This window comes from Urtica dioica, chromosome 6, assembly GCF_054948205.1.
Source record: "Urtica dioica subsp. dioica isolate 48M chromosome 6, U.dioica_male_clone48M_v1_H2, whole genome shotgun sequence".
Classification (NCBI taxonomy): Eukaryota; Viridiplantae; Streptophyta; class Magnoliopsida; order Rosales; family Urticaceae; genus Urtica; species Urtica dioica.
Genome location: NC_142761.1, coordinates 2192756 through 2210344, shown reverse-complemented (window position 1 = coordinate 2210344; position 17589 = coordinate 2192756). Strand labels below are relative to the sequence as shown.

The following is a 17589-nucleotide window of genomic DNA, read 5'->3' as shown; positions in this document are numbered from 1 at the left end:
AACGATTAACTTTAAAGAATAATTTAATTTAACTAAGGTCCGTCATTATTAAAACGAGGTCATTTGTGTCCAAAGTCGAATAATATAGGGATCATGTCGTTTAAAGTTGTTTCATATTCTCTGTCGTTTTCTTTCTCTTCTACAGTCAGCCATATTTCCTTCGTTGAGCTTAAACCCTAAATAGTCGAGGTTCGATCAGAGAGTCTCTCCGCTCATCGTCTCAAGGTTCATTTTGGTTAGCTCTCAGTGAGGATTATTCGGCTCTCAACGAATCGTAAGTTCATTTCACTTTTATCTTCGATCCAACACAATGTCTCGTTTTCTTCGCAAAACCACGCTGTGTGTTTCACTTAATTGTTGTGGCACAAGATATTTAGGACTACAAACCAGCAATGCTAGTTTAGCGAGTACGAGATGGTTCTCAATCGGTTCAGAAGATAGTCTGAAACACTCTTTAACTGTTTCTTACTTGATGAACTCGCTTGGGTTTTCCAAAAGCAATGCTTTGTTGACTTCAAAGCGTTGGAGATTCGATTCGAAAGAGAAAGCAGACCAGAATATTGAGTTCTTCAAGGGACACGGTTTCAATCTCCCACAAATCGCAGACCTGGTTAGACTCGTCCCCAGTTTACTCTCATCCGATGCAGATAAAACCATTTTGCCCAAATTGGAGTTTTTGAGAGCCAAGGGTTTATCGGGACCAGATATGGTGTGGATTCTCTCGAGGAACCCTAATACTTTTAAATCCAGTTTGACCAAAAAAATCGTGCCCTCTTACGAGTTCTTCCGCGGCGTGTTTGGCTCCGATTCGAAGACTGCTTCGGCCATGAAGCAATCCCCGGACATACTCGGGTACAACCTCGAGAAATTCGTGTCACCGAACATCGAATGTCTACGGGAAAACGGAGTGACCGTCTCTAATATCTTCAGGCTAGTCGTAACATCGCCGAGAGTCCTTGTGCGATCCACATCCGAGTTCAGAAAGGCCGTCGAGGAAGTTGTGGGAATGGGTTTCGATGCTTCGAAGACCAAGTTCGTGAAAGCCACGATTGCGATACTGTTGGGGATGAGAGAGTCGAGGTGGGAGAGGAAAGTCGAGGCGTATAAGAAGTGGGGTTGGTCCGAAGAAGAGTTTTCGATGGCCTTCAAATTGGACCCGAATTGTATGTGTATCTCTTCGGATAACATCACGGCGAGTATGGAGTTTTTCGTCGCCGAAATGGGTTTGGAGCCGGGACAGCTGGCGAAACGGCCGACTATACTCTGTTACGGCTTGAAGAGAGCGAAGCTGAGGTGTTCTGTTTATCGTGCTCTTTTATCGAAAGGTCTGCTGAATAGAAATGATTATTGCGTATTGAAATTGGTTTCGTGTACGGAAATTAGATTTTTGAAGATGTATGTCACGCCTTATGTCAACGAATCTCCGGAGATTTTGGATTTGTACAAAGGAAAGAGTGATGCCAAAACTATGCCTTGAAACTGTTTGGCAATTTTCCTTTTCATTGTAGACAGACTGTCTTGATTAGCATATTTCATTATTGGTGAAATTTAATAGCCTTTTGTTTCTTTAGAAATTATTTGTTTGCATGAACTACGCTAGAGCTTTATTTGGGTCCGGATTGTTGAGAAGAAAAGAAAAAGAAAATAAAAACGGAATTATTAACTAAAAAAAATTGAAGCTTTTTTCTTTCTTTTTTCTAGATCAGCTGGACACAATACAGATGATATTTCCCGTAGGAAAAATTGGTGATTGAAAATATTAGTAAAGCTCAAACCTTTCAAATGATTGGATGGGTTCGGACTTCTTTTTATTTGTAGAGAAAGTTAAGTTAGGACATGAAATTCTATACTGATTCTCATGTTTTGACATTAATACAATCTGAGCTGTTTATTTTGGTATCTTGTTAGCCCGTCCAGTAATTGCCTAGTCTCTGTGTGTGTGTGTGTGTATATATATATATATATATATATACACACACAGACAGAGGCTTACGGTTCGTACGGTCTTCGAGAGCAGTGAAAAGCCCGAGAAATGCATAGAGTTCTTCGAGTCGTATGGTCTCACCGGTCCGCAAATCGCAGACCTCGTTAGAGGCTTCCCTAGAGTCCTCATATGCGATGCGGAGAAGGTATTTTTGCTTATCGGGACCCGAATGAGCTTCGATCCTCTCCAAATTCCCTCACTGCATCAAATCCAGCTTAGCCAAACAAATCGTGCCGTCATACGATTTCTGGAGGAACGTTCTCGGCTCCGATCGAAAGTCGTTATGGCTCTGAAACAGCCTCGAGAACAACATGCTGAGCAACATCGAATGTCTTCGGAGAAACGGAGCCGGGCCCCACGTGCTCACGATAGTCTCGAGCTGGCCGTGGCTCATCGCTCGGTGCCCGGACGAGTTTTCGAGAGGCCGTCGAGAGCGTCGCGGCGATGGGGTTTGACCCTCTGAAAATCAGGTTCGTCCAAGCTCTGTTCGCCGTGCTCGGGATGAAGAAATCGACGTGGGACGCGAAAGCCGATGCGTAACAGAAGTGGGGTCTGAAGCTCGGAGAGTTGGCCAAATCGCCGTCAGCGCTTTGTTACAGCTTGAATAGAGTCAAGCTGAGATACTCGGTCCTCGGTTTCCTTTCGTCGAAAGGTCTCCTAAAAAATGATGTTTCCGTGCTGAGGTTGGCTTCTAATTATACCGAAGCGGAGTTTGCGAGGATGTTTCTCACACGTTATGCCGAGAAAGCTCCGGAGATTTTGGATATGAGCGACGGAGATCGTGGGCCCAAAGTCACCCAAGCTTGAGGTTTCTTGAAAGCCAAGGTATTTCGTGGGTCGAATTCTGAAGCGAAGAGTTTGGCGTTTATAGATTTTTTTTTTCATTCAGAGGAATTCGTTTTAGAAAAGAAAAAAAGACGATGGATTTGTGTACAAAGGAAACGCTAATCTTTTTCTATGACCCAATTTGAAGCTGTGGGTTTTGTACAAAAACAAGATCGCGGGCCTGAATTCGCCCGAGCTTGAGTTTCTTGAAAGCCAAGGCGTCTCGTTAGTCGAAAGAAGGATAAAACTTCCAAGGTTTTCTCTATTAAGGGAAGGCTTTTGTGAAGCGGAATTTTGGTTAATGACTCTTATGTGACACAAAAACTCGTAATAATTTGATTGCAAACATAAAATGGTAGAAGATGCACTTTCAGAAGTTACAAAAATAAACTGATTGTGTCTAAAATTCTATTATTCTAGCAACTAAGTATTAGTTTGTATTTCAACTTCTATCTGCTTAATTTCAAATTTTTTAATTTTAGTTACGAGTATATACTTAATATTTGTTTAAAATTTAAACTCCGGCCTAAAACAATAGTATCTTCCGAAAAAAAAAACCCTTCTTGAACAAAAATAAAAAAAATATCCGTGTCTGATGGTGAACACACACAAAATATGCTCATGTATACAATTTTAGTTACTATTATGTACTTAAAATTTGTTTATTTATTTTGCTAAAAATTTAAATCCCCGAAAAAAAAAACTCATCTGGACTCAGGTAATTTTTTTTATCATCGTAAATTATATATAAAAAAAAACTTTAACCTTATAAATTCCGAGTTATTTTATTTTATAAGCTTCTAGTCAATTTCAAACAGTGTTTTGGGAATAAAGCTACACGTCGTTTACTCTTTTCAACACCCTCTGGCATATGTCGTTTTCTCTTCCACAACAACAGTCTAAAGCTTCGTAAAACCCTTACTAAGATCAGAATTAGGGCTTTTTGGGAGTCTCTCTCACTCGCAATCCCTCTTCGAATGCAAAGCATTTACTCGCTCTTATCGATTTGTAAGTTCGTTCTCAGTCTGATTGTTCTTCTATTTCCACATACATCGATATCCTATGTCTTGTTTTCATCCCAAAACCATCCATCGTTATATGAGTGTTAGATCTTTAGGACATATCAGCAATGTTAGTTTCACGAGAACGAGATGGTTCTCAATAAGCTCAGAAGATAGTCTGAAACACTCTTTCACCGTTTCTTACTTGATCAACTCGCTTGGATTTTCCAAACACAATGCTCTGTTGGCTTCAAAGTACGTGAAGTTTGAGTCAAGAGATAAAGCTGACCAAACCATAGAGTTCTTCAACGGACACGGTTTCACTCTCCCGCAAATCGCGGCCATCGTTAGAAACAACCCTCGAATCCTTTTATCCGATACAGACCAAACCATTTCCCCGAAACTGGAGTTTCTGAGAGCCAAGGGCTTATCGAGGCCTGAATCGGCGTTGATGATCTCAAAGTTCCCGACTTTCATCGGTGCCAGCTTAGCCAACAGGATCGTGCCATCGTACGATTTCTGGCGAAAAGTTTTCGGGTCCGAAGAGAAGGCTGTCTCGGCCGTGAAGCGATCCCCGGATATCCTCCGATACAGCCTCGAGAAACAAGTCTCGCCCAACGTCGAGACTCTGAGGGAACATGGAGTTTCTGGGTCCCACATATTCACGATGGTCGCGAATTGGCCGAGAGTCCTCGCTCGATCCCCGGTCGAGTTCAGAAGGGCTGTCGAGGAAGTTGTGGGAATGGGGTTCGACGTTTCGAAGACCAAGTTCGTGAAAGCCACGGTTGCGATACTGTTGGGGATGAGAGAGTCGAGGTGGGAGAGGAAAGTCGAGGCGTATAAGAAGTGGGGTTGGTCCGAAGAAGAGTTTTCGACAGCCTTCAAATTGGACCCGACTTGTATGTTTTTGTCTGTGGATAATATCTCGGCGAGTATGGATTTTTTCGTGGCCGAAATGGGTTTGAAGCCGGGACAGCTGGCGAAATGTCCGACAATATTCTCTTATGCCTTGAAGAGAGCGAAGCTGAGGTGGTGTGTTTATCGTGCTCTTTTATCGAAAGGTCTGCTGAAGAGAAATGACTTTTGGGTATTGAAGTTGGTTTCGTGTTCGGAGAACAAGTTTCTTGAGACGTATGTCACGCCTTATGTCAAGGAATCTCCGGAGCTGTTGGATTTGTACGAAGGAAAGAGTAAGGCCAAAACTATGCCTTAAAACTGTTTTGGCGATTTTCTCATTCCTTATAGACAGACTATCTTGATGATGACCGTGTTTCTTTGTTGATGGATTTTTATAGATTTTCGTTTCTTTAGAAATTTTTATGCTTGCATTAATTGTGCGAGAGCCTTAGTTGGGTCTGGATTGTTTAGAAAAAATGAAAAAAAATCTGAAATGGAATTATCAACTAAAAAAAGAACTTAGCTTTTTCTTTCCTTTCTTTTTTTAGATCAGATGGACACAAATACAGATGATATTTTCCAATGAAAGTTGGTGATTGGTCATATTAGTAAAGCTCAAATCTCTCTCTCTCTCTCTCTCTCTCTCTCTCTCTCTGGATCTGAATTCAGAGGCAGAGCTCGTGGATTACAGGTGTGGAGAAACTCGACATCCGACGCAATGCAGAGAGCGACGAATCTGAAAGGCTCGGCCTACAAGAAGTGGAGTTGGTTCGAAGAAGAGATTTCGATGGCCTTCAAAACAGACCCGCATTGTATGTTCTTGTCTTTGGATAAGATCTCGGCGAGTATGGAGTTTTTCGTGGCAGAAGTGGGTGTAAAGCCCCAACAGCTGGCTAAAGCTGAGGTGGTCTGATCTTCGTTCTCTTTTGTCGAAAGGTTTGCTAAAAAAAATTGTCTGCGTGTTGATATTGGCTTCTTACTCGGAAAAGAAGTTTGTGAACATTTTTTTACTAAGTTTTGAGTCAGAGCTACTTCAAGATTGTGGCTGTTTAAGGTCACTCGTCTTTCACCAAATACCAAGGACTCGATCTCATGTACTCTTTTCGGCCTCTAATACAGTGAAAGAGATTGAGCTAGAGAGAATAATCATTCGATTTCTTTCTAGCTCAATATATTTAGCTATTGCCTACCATCCAAATTTTTCGTCATCAAATTGATCTTCACTTCTTTCTCTTTTTTAATTTTCATTGCCACCAGTTTGGTCTGACATGGTTTAACCTCATCACCGTATTCTTTTACCAAAATTTTTTTAGTAAATAAAATGTGCACTATACTCGTTATTAACTATATATGATTCACGATGCTCAATATGAGATATATGATTTACCACGACGCATATAACAAATGTGCATTTTGTATACAGCAAACAAGCGGATATAGATATTCAGCCTTTTAAGTTCATGAAGTTCTAATGTTTTAATATATTTGAGTTGGCAATGTTTTCACTTTGGTCCACAATGACCATACGCAACGAATTTGGGTTTCTTCGTTAATAAAATCGAAGAAATAGGAGCTCTGGAGATGCTTGAATGGAATAACATATAATACTGAGAAGTGATTATTTATTTATTTTTTGAGAATCCTTCTGCACTTGTCACAAAGGGAGGAAAATCAACAACTTTGCTTCGGTTCCAAGCAAGATGAAGATTTGGTGAACATAAACTTTTTTATTTTATAAAAAAAAAAAAGCAATGAGTTGTCCTACATGCTTGAAAAGAAGAGAAGTTTGAATAGAAAGTAATAACTTAGATGCCTAAAAAATTATTAGCAAAACGCTTGACCAATATAGAACAAGATGATTGAATAAGATTCACATGTAAAATTATTTTAAAACAGTTTATCAGTAGTAACAACTTTTCACACGGTAAAAATCAAAAGCACTTCTAAACTAGCACAATACCTTATTATAATACAACTTCTATTTCTTTATGGTTTTCTTGTTTATTTGAAACAAGTTTATATATTTCTTGGGTAGAAAGTGTATTACCAATAGCTTTATGGCTTAGGATTCTTCATGATTTTCTTGTTTTACACATCAAACAAAGTGATACAGCTATAATACAACTTCTATTTCTTTATGGTTCTTGTTGATTTGAAAAGTGATACAGCTGGCTCGTGGGCGTTTGAGTCTATTAGGCGTTTGGGTCTCGTAGGCGTTTGGCTCTGCGTGACCGTGGGGGTAGCGACGCCGAGGGTTTTAGAGACCGACGGAGAGAGAGAGAGAGAGAGAGAGAGAGAGAGAGAGAGAGAGAGAGAGAGAGAGAGAGAGAGAGTCAGGGATTGGGGATGAGATATGAGCGGGATATGAGCGAAAATGAGGAGTGAGATGGGATATGAGGGAGAGTTGGTGTGGGTTGTAAGAAAAATTTAAGTGGAGGGTAAAAGGGTAGTTGTACATTTGAGTTAGTGGCATTTTTGGCCAAATTATGGTTTTGGTGGGAAATTGGAAAAAGTTATTGTTTTGGTAGTAGTTGTGGCATGATGCATATATATGATTTACCACGACGCATATAACAAATGTGCATTTTGTATAAAGCAAACAAAGCGGATATAGATATTCAGCCTTTTAAGTTCATGAAGTTCTAATGTTCTTACTTTGGCCACAAACACTGACCATATCGCAGCAAATTTCGGTTTCTTCGTGAACAAAATCGGAGAAATTGGAGCTCCAGAGATGCTTGAATGGAATAACTTATAATATTGAGAAGTGATTTTTTTTTTTAATTTTTTTTTTCGAGAATCCTTGTGCACTTGTCACAAAGGGAGGAAAATCAACACCTTTGCTTCGGTTCCAAGCAAGATGAAGATTTGGTGAACATAAACTTTTTTTATTTTATTTTTTTATATGATTTGAATGAGCATAGAAAGATAAATAAAATAAAAAAAGCTATGAGTTGTCCTACATGCTTGAAAAGAAGAGAAGTTTGAATAGAAAGTAACAATTTAGATGCCTAAAAAATTATTAGCAAAATGCCTGACCAACTATATAGAAGTAACAAGATGATTGAATAAGATTCACATATAACTTTTCACATGGTAAAAATCGAAAGCACTTCTAAACTATCACAATATCATTTTATAATACAACTTCTATTACCTTATGGTTTTCTTGTTAATTTGAAACAAGTTTATATGTTTCTTAGGTTTAAAGTATACCAACAGCTTTATGGCTTAGGATTCTTCTTCAGGATTTCTTGTTTTACGCATCAAACAAAGTGATACAGCTGGCACGGTGCTTATCTCCCATGAGAAGTCTGGTAGCGATACTAAAGTTGAAAAGAGAGAACACTTCTTCTTTCCAAGACGTGGAACCAAAGCTTCTTTTCAACTTAATTCATCTCTTCTTTTCATTTATGTGCTTAGTTTGTTTTCCTCTCTCTCTCTCTTTCTCTCATGAGAAGTCTAGTTGCGATACTAAAGTTTAAAACAAACACATATATCCGAGAATTCTTTTCAACTTCATTCAACTCTTCTTTTCTTTAGTTGCTTCGTTTGTTCGGTCTTTGTGTGGCTCTCTCTGGTTTGATATCTTGCTGTGCTGCTATGAGAACCTATGGTAAGTGTTTAGTTTCATTGCATTCATTTGGCAACATATATTATTTATGGAGTACATATCTCTTAATTATAGGCTTATTATACTGCCCTAGATAATCAATAAATAACGTCCTCTTATACGTCGTAAAATTAGATAAATGTTTTTCTTTACAAATTCAAGAAGAACGGAATTGGTGACTACAAATACAAATAGGTCTTTGCACGAAGGATTTTTAAGTTTCGTCATGCAAATTTTAAAAGAAATATTACAGAAGTATTTTTTTTTCCGTATCGCTACAGTACATAGGGACGAACTGGTGGTCTTTAAACTTGTGGTGTGGTTACTGTTTGACACTTCAATATTTTCTGTGCTCATTATTATAATCCGGACATCCACTTTTGGTTGTTCAAAACGAATGAATGAATCTGATTTTGGGTGTTCAATATTCCAGTTCCATTGATATCCTCATTATCACGGCACAAGGGTCTTATGTGCCTGAGAGATGAAAAGCTGAATGAAAATAGAGAATGCAAATTATGCTATAAACCTGTGGTGGCTTCTTTTTACGTTAGAGTGCTTTTATCCATATAATATTTAAACTCCCATATTTTGTTTCTCTTATTTGTTTTGTCTGTTATGCTATTTTTGTCATTTATTAATTTTAAAATTTACAAGACATCTTCTATGATGATATATATTTTGGAATCATAAGATTTGTTACATTTTGATTTTTTTTTTAATGAAATTCAAATTCTAGATATACAAACTGTTAATTCTAAAATAACCAATTAAATTTGTTAAATTATCTTGTATATATTATGTGATTAGTATAGGATATTATTTCCTGGCATATAGAACTAATTTAGTGCCGATTATTCTAGGATATATTCAGTTTTATTTTCTTTCCTGTTTAGTAGCTAGGTTACTATTTTTGTGGGATTTAGTTATTTCCTTGTACTCTATAAATATGTTCATTCGGTTAATGAGAATTATTCATTCCGCATATTTTTATCTCTGCTCACATGGTATCAGAGCCACAAACACATCAAACACATCTATAGGATCTTAGCCAATTCTCATGACTGATCCAAGTATTAACAGTACCGGTTCTACCGGAAATAGCACCGGTCCTACCGGAAATTCCTCTCGGTCTGGTGGATTGAATTCTATCACCACCACCGATCACCTTCAAACCCATTCCATCACTTCTCATAAACTGAATGGAAGTAATTTCATGGAGTGGTCTCAATCTGTCAAACTATTCGTTCAAGGGAGAAGTAAATTTGGTTATCTTTCAGGAACCACGATCAGACCAGACGCTAAGGAAGATCTCATCGGCTACAACACTTGGGAGGCTGAAAACTCGATGATAATGTCCTGGCTTGTGAATTCTATGGAAACAAGTCTAGGAAGAACATATCTCTTCCTTCCCTCGGCAAGTGCAATCTGGATGGCAGCAAGGGAGACATACTCAGACCTCGGCAACGCTGGCCAACTTTTTGAGATCAAGTCTCAATTGAGGAAGGCTAGGCAGGGCGAGAAATCCGTGACGCAGTACTACACCGATCTCAAGATGCTTTGGCAGGAGATGGATCTCTACTGCGATTACGAGTGGAACTGCTCGAAAGACAGTGCCTTTTATCAGAAAACTGTCGAGAAGGAGAGAGTTTTTGATTTTCTGGTTGGCTTGAACGCAGATCTTGATGAAGTCAGGGGCAGAATCCTTGGTCGAGACCCACTCCCAAGCACACGCGAGGTGTTTTCAGAAGTCCGCAGAGAGGAGAGCCGCCGTCAGGTCATGCTCAGACCGGTGCCAGTGATGCCTCACCAACGCAGCCGGAGATGAGTGCTATGGTGACTTCCAAACCGGATTCCAGCAACCGGTTCTCAAAGAAATCTGACCGGCCGATCTATGAGCACTGCAACAGGGTGGGGCACATTAAAGCTAAGTGTTGGAAACTTCATGGCAAGCCGGCTGATTCACAACGATCCTTCAACGACAACAAAAGCGCTCTCCAAGTCTCTCAGCCGATAGCAAGCAGCCCCGGGGCTCAGTCATCGACTCCAGAACAGTCCTTCTTCAACAAAGACAACTTAGAGCAATTGTTTAAGCTATGGAACTCTCATCAGTCATCCCTTCCATCATCGTCCTTAGCCCAGAAAGGTATCCATATGACAGCCCTAAAAATATCCTTAGACAATTCCAATCCATGGATCCTAGACTTAGGGGCCACAAATCATATGACTGGTTCTTCCTATCTATTTCACACATATTACCCTTGTTCTGGTCATGAAAAAGTGAAAATTGCAGATGGATCTCTCTCTGCTATCGCTGGGAAAGGTTCAATCATTTTATCCCCATCCATTACCCTCTCCAATGTTCTTCATGTCCCTAACCTTGCCTATAATTTGTTATCTGTCCATAAATTGACAACCGATTCACAATGTAAGCTCATATTTGTACCTACTGGTTATGATTTTCAGGACCTATGCTCGGGGAAGATGATTGGCAGTGCTAAAGAATACCGTGGGCTATACTACTTCACCTCTGAGGCAAACTTGAGTAAACAAATTCAGAAACCTCATTGTTCTAGTTTCTTTTCATTATCTGATGAAATAATGTTATGGCACTTTCGTTTAGGCCATCCAAGTTTCGGTTATCTAAAACATTTGTTTCCTTCTATGTTTCAAAATAAGAATATTGATCTTTTACAGTGAAATTTGTCAATTAGCAAAACATAAAAGGTCTAGTTTTCCTACTTTGAAATATAGTCCATCTAAACCTTTTGCTAAAATCCATAGTGATATTTGGGGACCATCACGTGTAAAAAATATTACTAACACACGATGGTTCATTACTTTCATTGATGATCATACTAGAAACACATGGATATATTTGCTAAAGGATAAATCAGAGGCTGAAAATACATTTAAGATGTTTTATAAAATGGTTGAAACTCAATTTAATAGCCAAAGACAAATTTTAAGAACTGATAATGGTAGAGAGTATTTTAATAAAATCCTGGGTGATTTTTTAATTGAAAAAGGCATAATCCATCAAAGTTCTTGTGTTGATACACCTCAACAAAATGGAATTGCCGAAAGAAAAAATAGACACCTACTTGAAGTTACTCGAGCCTTAATGTTTTCAATGAATGTCCCAAAACGTTTTTGGGGGGATGCTTTGCTAACTGCTGCATATCTAATTAATAGAATGCCAAGCAAAGTTCTTAGCTATAAAACCCCTATTCAAACTAAAAAAAAATTGTCCTGAAAATAAATGTTTCACACATCTTTCTCCGAAAATTTTTGGCTGTACTGTCTTTGTTCACATTCATAATCATAATAGAGGAAAATTGGATCCAAGAGCAACTAAATGCATCTTTCTTGGCTTTTCCCCTACTAAAAAAGGTTTTAAATGTTATGATCCTAGCTCGGGTAAATTCTTTGTAAGTATGGATGTCACATTTTTTGAAAACAAACCTTTTTTTTTGATAAAAACCCTCTTCAGGGGGAGAAAAATGATAATGAAGAGTGTTTTTGGGAATTAAATACTCTGCCTATTTCTTTGCCTAAATCCGATTGTGTGCATAATGATATTTCATCATATAATGAAAAAGAATCTGATTCTATTGAGGGACAAAGCACTGATTTCCGTGTTAACTCAAGAGTGCAATCGGAGAATGAAGTTGAAACCCCGGCATTGTCATCATCGGAACCGGGCTCGGGTCAAGGTAACACATCTTCACCTTCTATCATGTCTAACTCACCCATAGCCACTGAAATTAGTGACGAGTCAGCCGAAGACCTAGATGAGCCTATAGCCCTAAGAAAAGGTACCAGAAATTGCACTAAGTTTCCTCTATATCCTATGTCAAATTATGTCTCATATCAAAGTCTTTCTCCTCTCTTTAGAGCATTTACCACAAATCTTATAACTGATGATGTTCCTAGTTCTATACATGAAGCTTTAAGTAGTCCTAAATGGAAGGAGGCTGTTTTAGAGGAAATGAGAGCTCTAAAGAAAAATGAGACTTGGGAGATAACAGAGTTACCTAAGGGAAAACGGACCGTTGATTGCAAGTGGATTTTCACGATCAAGTACAATGCCGAGGGGATAGTCGAGAGATACAAGGCAAGGCTTGTTGCTCGAGGATTTACTCAAACCTATGGGCTCGATTATGAGGAAACCTTTGCCCCGGTCGCTAAACTTAATACGGTTCGAGTTTTACTCTCCCTTGCAGTGAATCTTGATTGGCCACTACGACAATTCGATGTCAAGAATGCATTCCTCAACGGAGAATTGGAAGAAGAAGTCTTCATGCAACCTCCCCCGGGATTTGACCAAAATTCCAATGGGAAAGTGTGTCTCTTGAAGAAGGCGTTATACGGGCTCAAGCAATCTCCACGAGCCTGGTTTGGAAGATTTTCAAAGGCAATGAAGGATCAACAATACACACAAGCCCATAGTGATCACACCATGTTCTACAAACACTCTCTTAATGGTAAAATAGCCATATTGATTGTTTATGTGGATGACATTGTAATGACAGGGGATGATGAGGCCGAACTCGATAGGTTGAAGCATTTTCTAGCTCAACAATTCGAGGTGAAAGATCTCGGAAGCCTCAAGTACTTCTTGGGAATGGAAGTTGCGAGGTCATCAAAGGGAATTGCAATCTCACAGAGAAAGTACGTGCTTGACTTGCTCATGGAGACTGGTTTACTCGGCTGCAAACCTGTCTCTACACCGATCGATCCAAATCATAAGCTTACCAAGTCAAATGGTGAAAATCTGGCTGATAAAGAGAGGTATCAAAGACTGGTTGGAAAGCTAATTTACTTAGCTCATACGCGGCCAGATATTGCATATGCAGTGAGTCTCGTGAGTCAACACATGCACAGCCCATCTAAAAGTCACCTAGAGGCAGTGTATCGCATTCTACACTATCTCAAAGGGAGTCCAGGAAAAGGAGTTTTTTTCCAGAAGAATGACAGCAGGCAGATCGAGGTCTTCACAGATGCTGACTATGCCGGATGCTCAGACAACCGACGATCAACATCAGCATATTGCACCTTCGTGTGGGGCAATCTTGTGACGTGGAGGAGTAAGAAACAGGCTGTTGTGTCTCGAAGTAGTGCAGAGGCTGAATTCCGAGCCATGGCCCAGGGTATTTGCGAAATCATTTGGATCAGAAGCATCTTGAACGAGCTACAGATCGAGTTCACAGCTCCTATGAAGTTGTTTTGTGATAATAAGTCAGCCATCAGCATTGCTAATAATCCAGTCCAACATGACCGGACCAAGCACGTGGAAATCGATCGTCACTTCATCAAGGAGAAGCTAGAAAAGGGAGAAATCTGCATGCCTTTTGTTCCAACATCAGAACAGCTTGCCGATGTTCTCACCAAGGGACTTTACAGACAGAAATTTGAAGACTTCATAAACAAGTTGGGCATGATTGACATCTTCGCACCAACTTGAGGGGGAGTGTTAAATTATCTTGTATATATTATGTAATTAGTATAGGATATTATTTCCTGGCATATAGAACTAATTTAGAGCCGATTATTCTAGGATATATTCAGTTTTATTTTCTTTCCTGTTTAGTAGCTAGGTTACTATTTTTGTGGGATTTAGTTATTTCCTTGTACTCTATAAATATGTTCATTCGGTTAATGAGAATTATTCATTCCGCATATTTTTATCTCTGCTCACAAAATTCAATTTTTGTCATTACGCCAAAATATATTTATAATATTATCATCGGCCACCCTTAACTTAAATTTCTGGGTTCGCCCTGAATCCGAACATCCACTTTTGGTTGTTCAAAATGAATGAATGAATCTGATTTTGGTTGTTCAATATTCCAGCTTCAAGAGTATCCTCAAAACATGAGCATCCTCTGTGCCTGAAAGATGAAAAGCTGAATGAAAATAGAGAATGCGAATTATGCTCAAAACCTGTGGTGGCTCCTTTCTACGTCTGCAATGAATCATGCGAATGTTACATCCATAAATCATGCGGCGATTTGCCGACTCAGATCAACCACTCTTTTCATCCTTTTCACACCCTCTACTTGGAACGTTCCATGTCCAAGTCATGTACAATTTGTCTCAAAGACTTCAAAGAACGTTCGCTATTTTACAAATGCTACGACTGCGATCTCACAATGGACTTGGAATGTGCAATGATGATGATGACGTCATCGGTAGGGTCTGAAAAAGGCCTCCAACACTTGAGCCATCCACATCCTCTGTCTCAGCAGATTGTTGTTGTCTCAGAAAGTAAGGCACTGAAATGCCGGGCTTGTGAGTCCATGATTTCGGGCGAGGCTTATGGATGCGCTCACTGTGACTACTTCTTGCATAAACAGTGCGCCGAGGCTCCGCTGGAAACGTCGCAACATCTTCTTCACCCTCGCGGCAACCACACTCTTTCATTCGTTGTCACCCGAAGGAGCTTCAATTGCAGAATCTGCGAGAAGGAAAAGAAAAGCTTGTGCAACTTCAAGCTGAAGTGCAATCACTGTGATTTTGAGTTGTGCTGGAAATGCCACCTCACTGTGAAGAAAATCATTACTTGCGAAGATCACGATCAGCACGCTCTTTTCTTCGTCGAGAGAACTCTAGGCGGAAAGGATGATATCGATCCCTGCGACGGCTATGATGCTTATTGTAATCGACCTGATCTCATCGGGGACGCTGATATTTTGAAGGAGTTCAAACGCGGTGTTATGTCATCGAAACTGAAATGCTTGGATTGCAAATTCAAACTCCACTTGCTTTGTGGTCCCTTGCCGTCCACAGTTAAGGACGAGTGTCATATCCACTCTCTCACTCTTCATGACTCGCTCATTGAAGACGATTCTGGAGAGTTTTACTGTGATGTTTGCGAGACTGAAAGAGACCCCAGGATTCGCGTATACTATTGCGAGGAGTGCAAATATTTTGCTCATGTTCACTGCCTAATTCCCAAGGTGATTCACTTTCCTCCATGAATGTCAAAGCTAGATAGCAGTTTGGTGAATTGTTTTTGGTATAATAACATTATTTGGGGAATTAGAAACACTAGCAATTGCTACGTCTCTTAGAGTGAACTTGAACCCATCAAGATAATCAAAGGACCTGACCACTAACCAAACCTCTAGGTATTATTGTTTATATTTTAAATGTAATTTTTTCAATTTAATAAATAAAATAAATATTCATTATTAAAAATATATTAATAAAGACCTTTTATAGGAAAATAAAATAGAATTCTCTGTAGATATTTGAAACATGATATGTTCAAAAACTATGTTTTTATGTGACCTATCTTATATTAGATCAGGTATATTTATAATTGAGTGGGTAGAAGGAAATGAAAAATATATATTTTTAAGTTCATATATTTACCTAGATCTGACAATGTTTATATTTTGAAAAGCATTACAAACCCACTGTGTTTCAATGTTGGTAGATTTTAAGTGCATTGTGGGGAGAGCTTGAAGGTGTTAAGCTTGAGTCCCTCAGGAAAGAAACTTGCGAGGAAGAAGAATCGACAACGCTGACATTGAAGGATCTAATACACAAACTAGGAGAGGAGGAGAAAGAATCTCTCCAAATAGTTTACAAATGGGAAAACACTAGATCATCTAACGACAAAGGGAAATCATCGAGACTCTTGAGCGATGAAGAGATCGATGACACTCTACGGCTCTCTCGCTTCACACGTGAGGAATTCGCCTATTTCTTTGGCAAGCTAAAGAATCATTTTGAATCAATAAGGCCTCTGGAACTGAAACCTAGCGATTTGGGGTTAAAGTTGGTCAAAGTGAAAGGCTACTTCATACCTCGCTCCCTGGCCGATGTACTCAAAATGTTGTTGCAGCATTACGGAGACAATATAATTCGTCGTCATTGGCCTGAGGAGTTCAAAGGCTTCGTGCTTTTCATTCTGTGTCAAGTGGTGAAAAGAATGAACGAGACTATGGTGAAGGACATAACCAAAGAACTTCTTCAAGAATGGTATTATCACTTGATGTTCTTGAAGAAATGTGGTTCTAAGGCAGTGTTTGCTCGTAGGCAGTTCGAGAGGCTTGTGGAGGCTTACTTGGGTTTTCAAGTGCACAGACTGACGAACGAAATCCCGACGGAGCTGCAAAGAAAAAAAGAAGAATTGGAGCGGAAGTTGGAGAAGTGCGAGGAATACAAAGGGTCGTCTGAGAAATCGGAGTACATGAAGCACTGCCTAAAGAAAGCTTTTGAATTGGAATGGAGGGATGGCCGTTCACGTTTGCCTAAACAAGACGATCAAACTCTGTCGTCGGATTCTGAAGAGTCGTCGGATTCTGAAGAGTCGTCGGATTTTGAAGAACGGTGGGAGTAATATTTTATACATGTTGGATTGTTGTTGTTGCCGAGGTTGTTTGAACTTAATTAAGTACTTTGTTTATTTAGTTGTGTGTTATTTTTTGCAAATTTACCATTTTTTTTTGCAAAGTAAATTATCCAAAGTGTTGTGTGTTTGAATTAAGGGTTAATTACTATATGTTGACATGCTTTTCTGTAACGAGAAGTTTGGTTGCGATAATAAAGTTGAAAACAAAATTCTTCTTCTTATAGCATCTATTTGCGATTCCTTCTTTTGAACTTAATTAATATTTTCTAATAGTTTTATATCATATAATCATTATAACCAGAGACGAAGAAAGAGAACTAACCGGGGAAGCTAATTTGAAAAAAAAAACGTTTTAATGGTGGGTTAATTTGTAAATTTATAAGGTAAATAAAGTAATTGTTTTAAAAAAAAATAGGTCAAAAGTGTAAATTTTCAGGATAAAAAGTTATATTTTTTTAAATGAGTAAAAACTATAGCTCGTCCCTGATTATAACTAGAATATTCTTATAACTACATGCATACGTATTTCAAAACCTGCTTAATTATAGGATACGATTGTTCAACATTTCTCCATATTCACACCAAACAAGGAATAATGCATGATCGTTTTCTCCAATCAACAGTCCATTTGTGAGGCTAAAGTTGAAAACAAAACTAAGAGTACTTATATCAAGATAAAATGACATGTATATAAAACTCGATGAAGTGATGTATTTATATCTTTGGTTTTCAAATCTCATTGTGTTGTGGTACCGAGTATAGTCATACCATTTTCAAAGTGGAGACTGTGGATTCAATCTTATTTTTATTTTTTTTTCAAAAAAAGTATCGTTGTGTTTGTACCAAGGATTCAAATATTGTTACCAATCTGATAGTCTAATGTTATTGAGATACCGATTACTAA

The 17589-nt window shown here is 38.8% G+C and overlaps 3 protein-coding genes across 5 annotated transcripts in view; all 3 read left to right on the top strand.

The window, feature by feature from the left end:
- Positions 1-215: 215 nt before the first annotated feature.
- LOC149392845 (uncharacterized) lies at positions 216-1669 on the top strand. The gene has a single exon (XM_089617430.1). It carries the CDS (start codon positions 311-313, stop codon positions 1475-1477), a length of 1167 nt encoding a protein of 388 aa, XP_089473556.1. The 5' UTR covers positions 216-310; the 3' UTR covers positions 1478-1669.
- Positions 1670-3744: 2075 nt separating this feature from the next.
- Positions 3745-17589, top strand: part of LOC149392833 (uncharacterized) — a 97641-nt gene continuing 83796 nt past the window's right edge. Inside the window, exons 1-2 of one of the 3 annotated variants that reach the window (XR_016299805.1) lie at positions 3745-3817; positions 5377-5955. Coding sequence is in view for 1 of the 3 variants with exons in the window: in XM_089617459.1 (XP_089473585.1) it covers positions 3872-5000; positions 5377-5447 (1200 nt within the window). In the remaining 2 variants the exon portion in view is untranslated. The other 2 variants (XR_016299804.1, XM_089617459.1) reach the window with 2 other exon arrangements.
- Positions 9381-10148, top strand: LOC149392844 (uncharacterized). Its single transcript, XM_089617070.1, has one exon. The coding sequence runs from the start codon at positions 9381-9383 to the stop codon at positions 10146-10148; it is 768 nt and encodes a 255-aa protein (XP_089473196.1).